General features: G+C 30.4%; 1 protein-coding gene across 1 annotated transcript in view; it reads left to right on the top strand.

Annotated features, from left to right (window-relative positions):
* Positions 1–2,182, top strand: part of LOC111641345 (SH3 domain-containing kinase-binding protein 1-like) — a gene marked incomplete at its 5' end in the record, with an annotated part of 23,951 nt that extends 21,769 nt beyond the window's left edge. The window contains one exon of the mRNA XM_023387481.1: positions 888–2,182. Within this exon, the coding sequence (XP_023243249.1) occupies positions 888–1,040 (153 nt within the window). The remainder of the gene's footprint in view (positions 1–887) is intronic.
* Positions 2,183–15,024: the final 12,842 nt, after the last annotated feature.

Genomic DNA, 15,024 nt, shown 5'->3' on the forward strand with positions numbered 1-15,024 from the left:
ATATTGAAAATTAAATAAATAACATTATGTTAATTTAAGCGTACAGAAACGTTGCTGTTGTTCCAGCAAAAATCTTATTTTCACTTTACCGAGTGCCTAGTAGGTAATTTGCAGATTACCTAGATAATCTGAACATTACCTAGGTAATTTGAGAAATGGAATAATTTTCGCAGCTTTAACGGATCACCCTAGTTAATCTGCAGATTAGCTAGGTAATGCGCACATTAACGGATTTCGAGCTTTAGCGGTAACAAATATACAAATAATCTAAAATTAAAGTAAAATTTGTTTATTTTTGATCACATGTTTTACCTATCCCTATTTACTCTGTTAAAATGACCTCGTTTAACGCTGTTTTGTTTAGTGCTTTGTTGTCTAGGAATGCATCACCCATGTTACATGGGGTCTTACTGTACAATATATTACATTAGAATAATTTATGTATGTGTAGTTGTAGTTGAGTTTTCATATATGATAGGTAAATACAGTAGAGCATTGATTATCCGAATATTGATCAACAGAAATGTCAATTAATCAAAAGCTTTTCACTTGACAAATTTAAATTCCTGCTAGTGCTGTGGCACTGCAATCTTTGGCTATGTCTTGGGCTACTCCAATATTATTTTTGTTGGTGTGCGTGTTTTAGCTGGCAGCACTGGTGTGACCATGAGAGAGTACTTAAGGATGTGCCAGGATTTGAATGAATTTCAACATGGGATAGATTAATATATTTTTTCGTACATAATCGGTTATCCGAAAAATTGATTTTCCAAACAACCCCAGTCCCCAATTGATTCAGATAATCGATGCTCTACTCTAACAGAATGTTTCTGAATTATCTTTAATACAGATTATTTTATTAAATTACTAATATTTTTAATTTTCAGATTGAAACTGTAAAAGAAACAATTGAATCACAAAGAAATTATTTCAGCAATTTAGTTTTTGAACTTATGAGTGAAATAGATGAAGAAAAGAAATTGCGAATGGCACTTGAGGTACAGCTAGAACGCATAAAAAAATTAACTGCCACCGTATAATTTATGCACAATAATCAGAATCAATCCGTCTCCACGCAGTTTATTGCTGCCATTTCTAAGGTGATATTTTTTGAAACAGTTTTTGGAAGACCAACAAACCAACATTCCAATTGGTTTTTCTTACATGTTTATATTGTTATGTAATGCTTGAAGCTGGTTTAGGATATTTGGAGACTGCAGAATACCATTAATATTTAATACCTCGACTGGTTCAGTGCATTTTGGATCAGAAAATAAAATAATGAAAGTTTGTTAATAATATCAAATTATCTATTGTGTACATAATATAAAAGAGCAAATTTTATATGATATTGATGCAGCATAGGGTTTTATTTTGGTAGATTTTTTAAGCATCTTTTATTTTTAAATGTGAAAGCATAACTTGTTTGGTTATTAATGGGTTTAGTTAACATTCCAATTAAATTTTTTTAGTAGTGAAGAATAGGTTTGTATATGTATATTCTTTATTAAGAATAGTGCCAAATTTAGAATAATTTTTATTTTAAGTTAAAATTTTTACACAACTTTATTGCATATAGTTTAAGGCCAGTTCCAAAGTTTTATATAGTGACAAAATTAGATGGGCTAACATTTTATTGGCTGCACTGCAATGAAAGAAAATGGTGAGATGCCAGAATGTTTTCCTATAGACTGATAACTTCCATATAACAAATTGTTAAATGTTGAAAATTATTACTGAAGGAAAATAGGATATATAAGTATGAAATTTTTTTAAAGTTTAAAAGTGGAGTGCTTTATAGCATTATAGGTTAGGAAATCTTTATAATATGCCAACTATTTGCAAAAGATGTCAGCAAATAAAAAGTGACTATTAAGAAAAATAAAAGTGATAAACTGAGATTAATTCATTTAATGAGAATTATCACATTCACTGTCATGCCAATTATCAATGACCAACAGCATATCCTCCTGTGCCATGTCACTTTTACTAACTGGTGTGATTTAATATTTGCTAACTTGAGGTATTTTTATGAAAATAGTTTATTGATCAATGTGTATTTTCAGATCTTTCTCTTTTTAATTGTTTTTTTACATATTATATATATATATTTAAAATATATAATTTTTTTTATTATAAATTTTATTTTGTTTGTACCTTTTTAAATAAAAATAATATATACAGGGTGTATCAGAATGATGTTTTAAAAATTTGGGGGATTGTAGAGGATAAAATTTTGAACATTTTGATATAAGGAACCCATAGCCAGAAATGTGATATAAAGTTTCTACAGCACTTTGCAGTTGGTATGCTGAATGAAACAGCAGAATACAGTATTTATGACAAGTTTTATTGACAAAATAGTAGAGTACAATCAAACTGTATATCGAATCAGTGGCTGCACTACTTTAGAGTAAATATTTGATGTGACGACCACCAACTTCATTACATAATGTGCAACGACGAACCATGTTTTGTCCGACTCTCTGTAATAGGCCATGCTCACCTCTGATGGTATTAAATGCTGTAAAAATGCACTCTGTAAGCTCATGAATTGTTCCTACAGGTGTTGCTACACAAGGGACTTTACATAACTTCAGAGGAAGAAGTCGAGAACAATAACATAACATCAATGGATGGAAGGGTAACTACCAAAGTGGAGGGCGGTCAAGCACTTCCTACCGCTGTAGAAACTTTATATCACATTTCTAGCTATGGGTTCCTTATATCAAAACGTTCAAAATTTCATCCTCTACAATCCCCCAAATTTTTAAAACGTCATTCTGATACACCCTGTATATAAACAATATGCAAAAATTAGTAAAAGTTACTTTCCAGTTAATGGTTCAAATAAAAATATGTATGACAAACATCAAGTGTATAGAAATAGTTTTTCACAAACAATGCATTATTATTGATATTTTTAGCTAATTTGCTAACTGCTATATGACATCACTACCTATAAATTTTAGAGTGCCATGATGATAATTTACAACTGACAATGTAAAATATTACTTAATATAAAGTGATGTTAATATCTGATAGCATAATAATAATGAGATGTTCATATGGCAATATTAAATTGGACCAAAATTTAAGAACATTCATGGCAGTGAATGTGTTAAAAGAAGAGAATTTTATTAATAATGAATCAATTAAAGTGCTTAAAAATTTTTTAAAATCCTATCACTATTAACTTTCATTTCTAAATTTTTATATGTTAATATTAGCATTTTCAGTAATAGTCTATATTTTATTTTCTTACTAGAATTTGTAGACATAGTTTTTATCCAAAATTTCTAAATATAAGAAAGTATCTGTTTAATTGTTTTATTCTTGGTTGAAATATTATGACAGTTGTCCTTAGATTTGTAAGTTATATAATTAATTTCTTTTTATAAAGTTTTAATCAATTGTTTCTAAATATAAAAATATCAAATTATTTTGTTTTCTATGATTTGCAACATAAAAAAAGAATTCATGCACAAAATTAAAAAGTGCAATCTGTATATATTTATTTTGAATTTTTTTAAATGATATAAAAGAATAATTGCTATTTTATAAAAATTTTTTTTATATCTACAAAATTGCTAATTTTTTTAACATGTAAGCAATAATTTATATTTTGCTCAAATATGCATTGAACATTCATAGAACAACAGTATTTTTTATAATTAGTTTTGACAGCATGTCATATCCACTGGAATTTCAGGGAGTTATTGACAATATCAATGTAATTATCCAAATCTTAATAGCATAAATCACAATTTAGAATGTTTTTGGGTGTGATAATCCTAAAAGGGTTAAGTATTATGCTTAGTCAACAAAAGTTAGTATTTATTAGAACTCTCAAAATAGGAAATTACATGGCTGCAATGGCCAATCAATTGTTTGTAAATCAACTGCAGAGAGATGTATACGTTGCTTAATTTTGTATTTGAGCACGGGGATTTTGTGCACACAAACATCATATCTTTCCCACAAAATTCACACTCAAGATTCCTGTTTTTTTGTATTCATATTTTTTTGAATATTTTACGAATTAATCATTCCATCCCCATCGAACATGCCTTTCAAGTATTTGTAAAATTGTTGAGAGTGAACAACAAAATCTTGTAAAATAAGGATGGTAGACAATCTAACAATCTTGTAGATTACTTCAAAAGATAGTTTTCTGTATATGTAGTTAGTTATTGGATATGGAAATTTTTATATATATATAGATAAATATGAAAAATATATAAAATTTTTTTTAAAATCCTGCTTAGTGTTTAACTGAAAAATTAATAAATTTCCTGTATTTGAGAAAGAACTTGCAATATTTAGGTGTATATAAAAACACATAAATGTTTCCAAATTGTTGACAATAGTTGTTAAGGTTAATGTGTTTTTTGGCTTAAAGATGTACAGAAATTCTTATTTGTATATTTTGTGGCTTTTGTCATGCAGTTAGATTTTTATATTCTGTTTAAATATGAGAAAGCTTGTTATAAATTTCAATAAAATGCAAATTGAAATATTTTGAGTTTTCTTTCATAATTATTTAATCATAACAATTTCACATTTACCAATTGTTACGTACAATTTAATTAAAATGTTCGTTTTAAATAGAAGCTGATCTATAAAAAAAAGTTGTTTTCTTTGCCATACTTAATGTCATTGAGATAAGTAAAGATCTTGTTATGCATTTCTCCACAGTGATATTTCACTTACATGGCATGTACATCTGACAAGCATGCGATAGATGTGGTGACGTTAAATATCTCTCCGTCCCTGTAGAAATGTCATAGTAATTACAAAATCTGCACAGGGTAACATAGTGAGGATACTGTATGCATTGTAAAGTATCATTGGGAATAGAATTCATCCCAAGTATGTTCTCTATAAAAATAAGATTTATAAAAGAATGTTAAATTCTATAATGATATTCAGTATTTTAAAAACTAAATCATCAAATAATTATAATCCATGGTTTAGAAGTAGGTTAATAAAATTAATGATTCACGAATTTGTGTTAGATATTATAATCAAATGTTAACACTGGACTCTGTATAGATTATTATTATTATATAATTACATAAGAAAAACCAAAGTTTTAAAATCATTAAACAATTTAATTAACCTAGTTCCAGATTACTGGTTTTTGGCATAATTATTTGACAAGATTACATTTAATTATGAAAACTTACCAGATGGGAAAATGCTGACCGTTGGATGATGAAATGAAGCCTCATTCTTTGTATCGGGACATGATAGGTGTACATTCCTTAAAATTGAAACATTTTTCAGTTTAATCAAATTTAGATGAGATTACAGATTAAGATAGGCTGTAATTTATTTGAATCTATTAGAAGAATTAATAAATTCTGTATATAAAATTATCAAAAATTTAGCCAAATTTTTCTAGTTAGAAAAATAGTCTCAATTATTAATTTAATCTAATATATTAAACACATTTATGATACAAGTTTCTAATTCAAGCTGAATATAATTGTATCATTTGTCTTTCAGAATGTGTAGACAAATAAGTTCTTCCTAGTTGATGTGGCAATAATATTAGTCATTAAATTTTTAAGATGAATTTTATTGTAAGAATATTACATACAACAGCAAATAGCTATTGCATGCAGTTCTTGATCTGATTTTTTGCATTGTAACTGGTGATAGGGCAGTAATTACAACTTTGAAGTATTTTTGATGAAGGTAAGTGTTAATATACTTTATCTATCCTACTCACCAGACTCACTCACTCTGTCAACTAACTTTAAGTCAAATTTAAGTTTGGGAAAGTAGTAGTAAATTTCTGTAACAAACTCAGAATAGGGTTATAAAAGAGATCAACATCATTCCAAAACAGATCTTTTGAAAGATATAAAAATTTATTTTGGCACGTTCATGAAATCAAGAATAGTACTTTGAACAATAGCAATAAACATACATGTATATCGCACATTGATCTTCAGTTATTGTCTCAAAACTTTTCAGATTGATCTTGTATATGACAAGAAATTTAAGGCATTTTGATGCTTTTTTTCTTTAAAAAAATTTAAGTCCATAGGAATAGGTTCGGTTGATCAACTTTGTCACTTTTTGTTACCAATGAAATTCCAATTTCAAATCACCCGCTAGCGCGCAACATCGAGGACTTTCCTCGTTCAGCGCTGAATCAAGCGCTGCAACAGTTCCTTCTCTCATTGCTGAGTAAGATTTTCAGACCTCGAAGTGTTTTGTGACGAATCAACATTGTGGCGCACATGAAAAAATTGCATTTTTCACATGCTGTATTTTTTGCCTTTTGTATAAATTAAGTTCTTCCCAATAAACAAGGTGGGCGAAAAGTCCGTGAAAATTTTCAACATTCGTAAAAAAAAATGGAAGAATTATCGGAACGAATTGCGATTTGTGTGGTAAGTACTGTACAATACAGTACGTGGTAGATCGTGTAAGTACGGGAGATTTTTTAGGAACGCGAAAAATTTAGTTGTAAAAATCACCGATAGGTGGCGTTGGCATACAACATACGAAACAATGAGTTCCTGTCTGGATTTAAACTTGGAACTAAATGAAAATGTTCATTATTCCTAAAACCTCACGGGAGTTATTTTTGAGTATTTTAAATTTATAAAGATAAAGCTCCTCGATACATCGCGTATTTAATTTTTTGCCTTCCAAATATAAAAACGCTTTAGCCGATAACGGGTAGATACAGCGGTAATATCACTCCATCTGATAAACCGCTCATTTGGGTTCTCCCCCTACGTACGCGATATAAGGAGTGCTTTCAGTATTTGAAAAATTTATATATTCGTAATTGTTTACAAACAATTACGAATACAGCAAACAATTTATTTACTACTACACTTTTGAAGGCCGGATGGCCGAGTGATCAAGGTGGCAGCCCACCGCTCTGGGGATCGAATCCGGATGGATCGGAAAATCCCCAGGAATTTCGGGGTGTGGTCCGTTCGGATATGTCGGGCCCCGTCCCTCGCCGCCCGGCAGCCCCATTGTGGGNTATATACAGGGTGTATCAGAATGATGTTTTAAAAATTTGGGGGATTGTAGAGGATAAAATTTTGAACATTTTGATATAAGGAACCCATAGCCAGAAATGTGATATAAAGTTTCTACAGCACTTTGCAGTTGGTATGCTGAATGAAACAGCAGAATACAGTATTTATGACAAGTTTTATTGACAAAATAGTAGAGTACAATCAAACTGTATATCGAATCAGTGGCTGCACTACTTTAGAGTAAATATTTGATGTGACGACCACCAACTTCATTACATAATGTGCAACGACGAACCATGTTTTGTCCGACTCTCTGTAATAGGCCATGCTCACCTCTGATGGTATTAAATGCTGTAAAAATGCACTCTGTAAGCTCATGAATTGTTCCTACAGGTGTTGCTACACAAGGGACTTTACATAACTTCAGAGGAAGAAGTCGAGAACAATAACATAACATCAATGGATGGAAGGGTAACTACCAAAGTGGAGGGCGGTCAAGCACTTCCTACCGCTGTAGAAACTTTATATCACATTTCCAGCTATGGGTTCCTTATATCAAAACGTTCAAAATTTCATCCTCTACAATCCCCCAAATTTTTAAAACGTCATTCTGATACACCCTGTATATAAACAATATGCAAAAATTAGTAAAAGTTACTTTCCAGTTAATGGTTCAAATAAAAATATGTATGACAAACATCAAGTGTATAGAAATAGTTTTTCACAAACAATGCATTATTATTGATATTTTTAGCTAATTTGCTAACTGCTATATGACATCACTACCTATAAATTTTAGAGTGCCATGATGATAATTTACAACTGACAATGTAAAATATTACTTAATATAAAGTGATGTTAATATCTGATAGCATAATAATAATGAGATGTTCATATGGCAATATTAAATTGGACCAAAATTTAAAAACATTCATGGCAGTGAATGTGTTAAAAGAAGAGAATTTTATTAATAATGAATCAATTAAAGTGCTTAAAAATTTTTTAAAATCCTATCACTATTAACTTTCATTTCTAAATTTTTATATGTTAATATTAGCATTTTCAGTAATAGTCTATATTTTATTTTCTTACTAGAATTTGTAGACATAGTTTTTATCCAAAATTTCTAAATATAAGAAAGTATCTGTTTAATTGTTTTATTCTTGGTTGAAATATTATGACAGTTGTCCTTAGATTTGTAAGTTATATAATTAATTTCTTTTTATAAAGTTTTAATCAATTGTTTCTAAATATAAAAATATCAAATTATTTTGTTTTCTATGATTTGCAACATAAAAAAAGAATTCATGCACAAAATTAAAAAGTGCAATCTGTATATATTTATTTTGAATTTTTTTAAATGATATAAAAGAATAATTGCTATTTTATAAAAATTTTTTTTATATCTACAAAATTGCTAATTTTTTTAACATGTAAGCAATAATTTATATTTTGCTCAAATATGCATTGAACATTCATAGAACAACAGTATTTTTTATAATTAGTTTTGACAGCATGTCATATCCACTGGAATTTCAGGGAGTTATTGACAATATCAATGTAATTATCCAAATCTTAATAGCATAAATCACAATTTAGAATGTTTTTGGGTGTGATAATCCTAAAAGGGTTAAGTATTATGCTTAGTCAACAAAAGTTAGTATTTATTAGAACTCTCAAAATAGGAAATTACATGGCTGCAATGGCCAATCAATTGTTTGTAAATCAACTGCAGAGAGATGTATACGTTGCTTAATTTTGTATTTGAGCACGGGGATTTTGTGCACACAAACATCATATCTTTCCCACAAAATTCACACTCAAGATTCCTGTTTTTTTGTATTCATATTTTTTTGAATATTTTACGAATTAATCATTCCATCCCCATCGAACATGCCTTTCAAGTATTTGTAAAATTGTTGAGAGTGAACAACAAAATCTTGTAAAATAAGGATGGTAGACAATCTAACAATCTTGTAGATTACTTCAAAAGATAGTTTTCTGTATATGTAGTTAGTTATTGGATATGGAAATTTTTATATATATATAGATAAATATGAAAAATATATAAAATTTTTTTTAAAATCCTGCTTAGTGTTTAACTGAAAAATTAATAAATTTCCTGTATTTGAGAAAGAACTTGCAATATTTAGGTGTATATAAAAACACATAAATGTTTCCAAATTGTTGACAATAGTTGTTAAGGTTAATGTGTTTTTTGGCTTAAAGATGTACAGAAATTCTTATTTGTATATTTTGTGGCTTTTGTCATGCAGTTAGATTTTTATATTCTGTTTAAATATGAGAAAGCTTGTTATAAATTTCAATAAAATGCAAATTGAAATATTTTGAGTTTTCTTTCATAATTATTTAATCATAACAATTTCACATTTACCAATTGTTACGTACAATTTAATTAAAATGTTCGTTTTAAATAGAAGCTGATCTATAAAAAAAAGTTGTTTTCTTTGCCATACTTAATGTCATTGAGATAAGTAAAGATCTTGTTATGCATTTCTCCACAGTGATATTTCACTTACATGGCATGTACATCTGACAAGCATGCGATAGATGTGGTGACGTTAAATATCTCTCCGTCCCTGTAGAAATGTCATAGTAATTACAAAATCTGCACAGGGTAACATAGTGAGGATACTGTATGCATTGTAAAGTATCATTGGGAATAGAATTCATCCCAAGTATGTTCTCTATAAAAATAAGATTTATAAAAGAATGTTAAATTCTATAATGATATTCAGTATTTTAAAAACTAAATCATCAAATAATTATAATCCATGGTTTAGAAGTAGGTTAATAAAATTAATGATTCACGAATTTGTGTTAGATATTATAATCAAATGTTAACACTGGACTCTGTATAGATTATTATTATTATATAATTACATAAGAAAAACCAAAGTTTTAAAATCATTAAACAATTTAATTAACCTAGTTCCAGATTACTGGTTTTTGGCATAATTATTTGACAAGATTACATTTAATTATGAAAACTTACCAGATGGGAAAATGCTGACCGTTGGATGATGAAATGAAGCCTCATTCTTTGTATCGGGACATGATAGGTGTACATTCCTTAAAATTGAAACATTTTTCAGTTTAATCAAATTTAGATGAGATTACAGATTAAGATAGGCTGTAATTTATTTGAATCTATTAGAAGAATTAATAAATTCTGTATATAAAATTATCAAAAATTTAGCCAAATTTTTCTAGTTAGAAAAATAGTCTCAATTATTAATTTAATCTAATATATTAAACACATTTATGATACAAGTTTCTAATTCAAGCTGAATATAATTGTATCATTTGTCTTTCAGAATGTGTAGACAAATAAGTTCTTCCTAGTTGATGTGGCAATAATATTAGTCATTAAATTTTTAAGATGAATTTTATTGTAAGAATATTACATACAACAGCAAATAGCTATTGCATGCAGTTCTTGATCTGATTTTTTGCATTGTAACTGGTGATAGGGCAGTAATTACAACTTTGAAGTATTTTTGATGAAGGTAAGTGTTAATATACTTTATCTATCCTACTCACCAGACTCACTCACTCTGTCAACTAACTTTAAGTCAAATTTAAGTTTGGGAAAGTAGTAGTAAATTTCTGTAACAAACTCAGAATAGGGTTATAAAAGAGATCAACATCATTCCAAAACAGATCTTTTGAAAGATATAAAAATTTATTTTGGCACGTTCATGAAATCAAGAATAGTACTTTGAACAATAGCAATAAACATACATGTATATCGCACATTGATCTTCAGTTATTGTCTCAAAACTTTTCAGATTGATCTTGTATATGACAAGAAATTTAAGGCATTTTGATGCTTTTTTTCTTTAAAAAAATTTAAGTCCATAGGAATAGGTTCGGTTGATCAACTTTGTCACTTTTTGTTACCAATGAAATTCCAATTTCAAATCACCCGCTAGCGCGCAACATCGAGGACTTTCCTCGTTCAGCGCTGAATCAAGCGCTGCAACAGTTCCTTCTCTCATTGCTGAGTAAGATTTTCAGACCTCGAAGTGTTTTGTGACGAATCAACATTGTGGCGCACATGAAAAAATTGCATTTTTCACATGCTGTATTTTTTGCCTTTTGTATAAATTAAGTTCTTCCCAATAAACAAGGTGGGCGAAAAGTCCGTGAAAATTTTCAACATTCGTAAAAAAAAATGGAAGAATTATCGGAACGAATTGCGATTTGTGTGGTAAGTACTGTACAATACAGTACGTGGTAGATCGTGTAAGTACGGGAGATTTTTTAGGAACGCGAAAAATTTAGTTGTAAAAATCACCGATAGGTGGCGTTGGCATACAACATACGAAACAATGAGTTCCTGTCTGGATTTAAACTTGGAACTAAATGAAAATGTTCATTATTCCTAAAACCTCACGGGAGTTATTTTTGAGTATTTTAAATTTATAAAGATAAAGCTCCTCGATACATCGCGTATTTAATTTTTTGCCTTCCAAATATAAAAACGCTTTAGCCGATAACGGGTAGATACAGCGGTAATATCACTCCATCTGATAAACCGCTCATTTGGGTTCTCCCCCTACGTACGCGATATAAGGAGTGCTTTCAGTATTTGAAAAATTTATATATTCGTAATTGTTTACAAACAATTACGAATACAGCAAACAATTTATTTACTACTACACTTTTGAAGGCCGGATGGCCGAGTGATCAAGGTGGCAGCCCACCGCTCTGGGGATCGAATCCGGATGGATCGGAAAATCCCCAGGAATTTCGGGGTGTGGTCCGTTCGGATATGTCGGGCCCCGTCCCTCGCCGCCCGGCAGCCCCATTGTGGGCCTGGTCGAACCCATAATGAGCTTGTTTAGTGCCCACAGGGCGAAAAGAGTTAAAAAACCTACACTCTTGAGAGTAATATAATTGTGATTCTTTTTGCTATTCTCTTTCCACATACAAAGAAATAAACGTTTATTTCTTGATTCCACTTCGTGAAACATATCGTAGGCATTCCCGCATTCGAAACATTTCCAACAATTCCATTTACAGAAGAACTGTATTTGAACACCTGTAAGTCATTATTCACGCACTCATTGACCAACTTGAAGTCAATCACTAAACCTCATGCGACACTAGTGACATTTGGTATGTTTTAGCGTTTTAATTAAATGCACTCCTACCTAGTGGGTGGAGCTACAAACATTGTGTATAAAATTATGCATAGGTATATTTGCACCATACGATAAAACAAAAGCAATCGCAAACTGAGCAAGAGTAATTTCACAAACAGTATTAAAACGATTTTTATACGCCTAAAAAATTTTACGATGACATCTTCGCTTTATAATTTAAGCTCACGCGTAAAAATGTATCCACCACAATCGTTCAGTTTTATTTGCATATCACGCCTGTTAAATATTTAGAGCCGGAAATCTCTGATGTTAAAATGGGAAAAGGACGAAATTATTACATTAATTACAAATTATAATGACAGAAAATTATAAAAAATCAAGGAATATTTTCTTATTTAATAAATAACTGATGTGTCTGTGGTAGACAAATTGGAAAATCCGGCTCATTGTAAAGAGCGCCGTCATTTTACAATAACCCTGGCAAATTGGAAAATCATCTTTAATTTACTATTTAGCCTGACATTTCTTAGGCGTTTTGCAATCAGTCTACAGAGCTTTAGGCGATTGAACAAACTGAAGTTCACTTTTTTAATTAGCCTGATCGATTCTAGCTTATTGTAATGTGACTTCTCTGCAGCGCTAGCAAAACGTCTCTTTTTCCTTTTTGTGTTAGCACCATTGGTCATGTCTTCAAACATCCCTTGAAAACATGATTTCCCCCAGGTTTGCTAACGTGCTTGTAACAGTTGCAGTTGCTTTTTTGAGTTAATATTTAATAGAATTTAAATAATTACATCTCATTTTGAGTGTCGTGTTTGTATTTAGAGTGACTTGGAAATGGAGATTGATATAGAATTTCATAAACAATTTGTTGGCGAAGAAAATATGCGGGACAATGATACTATAAATGGTTCCAAAGAAGAAATATGTTGTATAAAGTTGAAATTTAATGAAAAAATAAAAGAATACATAGTAAGAATGACAGTTTAATTAAAAAAACCTTGGACGATTTCAAGTGTAAATGAAGCTGTCCGTGAAATTTTAGATCCAAGAAATCCTGACAAGAAAAAAGTAGCAAGCAGTACGGACAGCATTGTATCATATTTCCTAATTAGCCCATTAGGAAATATTATACAATGGAGGTTGGGGAAAGGCCAGTTTTAATTAAGAAAAGAAAAAGCAATGATGATCCCGTTGCGGTAATTTTTCCTATTGAGGAATATTTTGATATATTACTTCAATATCATTGCTCAACAGGTCATAGAGGTCGTGATAAAATGTTATTTGCTCACATCCCAAGACCGGCTATTGACTTATTTGTATCGCTATATAAAATGTGCAATTCGAAGTCTCAACATCGTCGTACGACCAATCACTACGAACGATTTCAATCTTCGGGCCCAAGTTGAATTGATTGATTTTCAATCTACTCCTTATACAGACTACAAATGGTTAATGAACTATCAAGATCACGAAACAAAATTTTGTGTTCTTCGCCCTTTGAAAACAAAACGTGCAGCGGAAGTTGCACTGGAACTGCTGAAAATATTTTTAGACTGGCACGCCTTATATTTTGCAGAGTGATAATGGAAGAGAATTCCCAGCTAGTGTCATTGAACAATCTTCAGTTATATGGTCTGAATGTAAAATAGTGCACGGAAGACCCCGACATCCTCAATTCCAGTGGATCGTAGAGCGATGCAATCAGGGTGTTGAAAATATGTTATTTGTATGGATGGATGATACCAGTATATAGACTGGGTAATAGCCTGCTGTTTCGTCCAGTGGCAAAATAACTCTTTTAAACATCAACATAGGCAGAAGCCCTATACAGCACTGAATCAGAACCAAAATTAGATTTAGGGTCAACGAATATTTCACCAGAAATTTTACACCAAATCTTCTTCACAGTATAAAGAGTTTGTAACTTATGGAAAGCAGCAGAGCCGTAACTAGCCATTCCTGTGCCCTGTGCAAGAATTTGCATTTAGGTCCCTTAATTTATTTGGTTTGGGAAAATAATAAAACAAATATATTACAATAGATATTTAATAAGATTTATTTTAATTGAACTTTTCTGGCTTTCATTTCAGCAAATTCATTAATTACATGATCATAATTAATATTTTTAATGATAATTTATTCTATTGAAATAATAGAAATATTGGACAATCGTTCTTGCCCGATAGTTGATCATAAATAATTTTTTTATAAATTTTAACTTGCTAAAACTTCTCTCGCACGAAGCAATAGAAACGGGAAGAGTTAGAAATATTCGAAGAGCGACATTGATATTTGGGTAAGACTCGATTAAACCAAAATCATGAAGAGCCTGTAGAATATTAAGCGGAGATGCAGTTTCTATATTTTGTATAAGAGTCGTTACTTCAAACTTAAAACTTTCAATTTCACTTGTGAATTCGTACTTTTTTAAATCTTTGCTATATTTAATAGCGAGATCTGCAGCTGATTTTTTTAAAATCAGCAACACTCATGTATTGTAAAGAAGAGCCATAGAGAAAGCAAAAATCAGCCTTTTTTCAGTAGCATCTTAAAGACCTCGGGGGCCCCTTCGAGGCCTTACTCGGCCGCATAGTTCGCTTACCGCTTAATCCGCTGTTGAGGTATACAACNTATATACAGGGTGTATCAGAATGATGTTTTAAAAATTTGGGGGATTGTAGAGGATAAAATTTTGAACATTTTGATATAAGGAACCCATAGCCAGAAATGTGATATAAAGTTTCTACAGCACTTTGCAGTTGGTATGCTGAATGAAACAGCAGAATACAGTATTTATGACAAGTTTTATTGACAAAATAGTAGAGTACAATCAAACTGTATATCGAATCAGTGGCTGCACTACTTTAGAGTAAATA

Source organism: Centruroides sculpturatus, unplaced genomic scaffold, assembly GCF_000671375.1.
Source record: "Centruroides sculpturatus isolate CEXI.00-Female unplaced genomic scaffold, Cexi_2.0 scaffold1394, whole genome shotgun sequence".
Lineage (NCBI taxonomy): Eukaryota > Metazoa > Arthropoda > Arachnida > Scorpiones > Buthidae > Centruroides > Centruroides sculpturatus.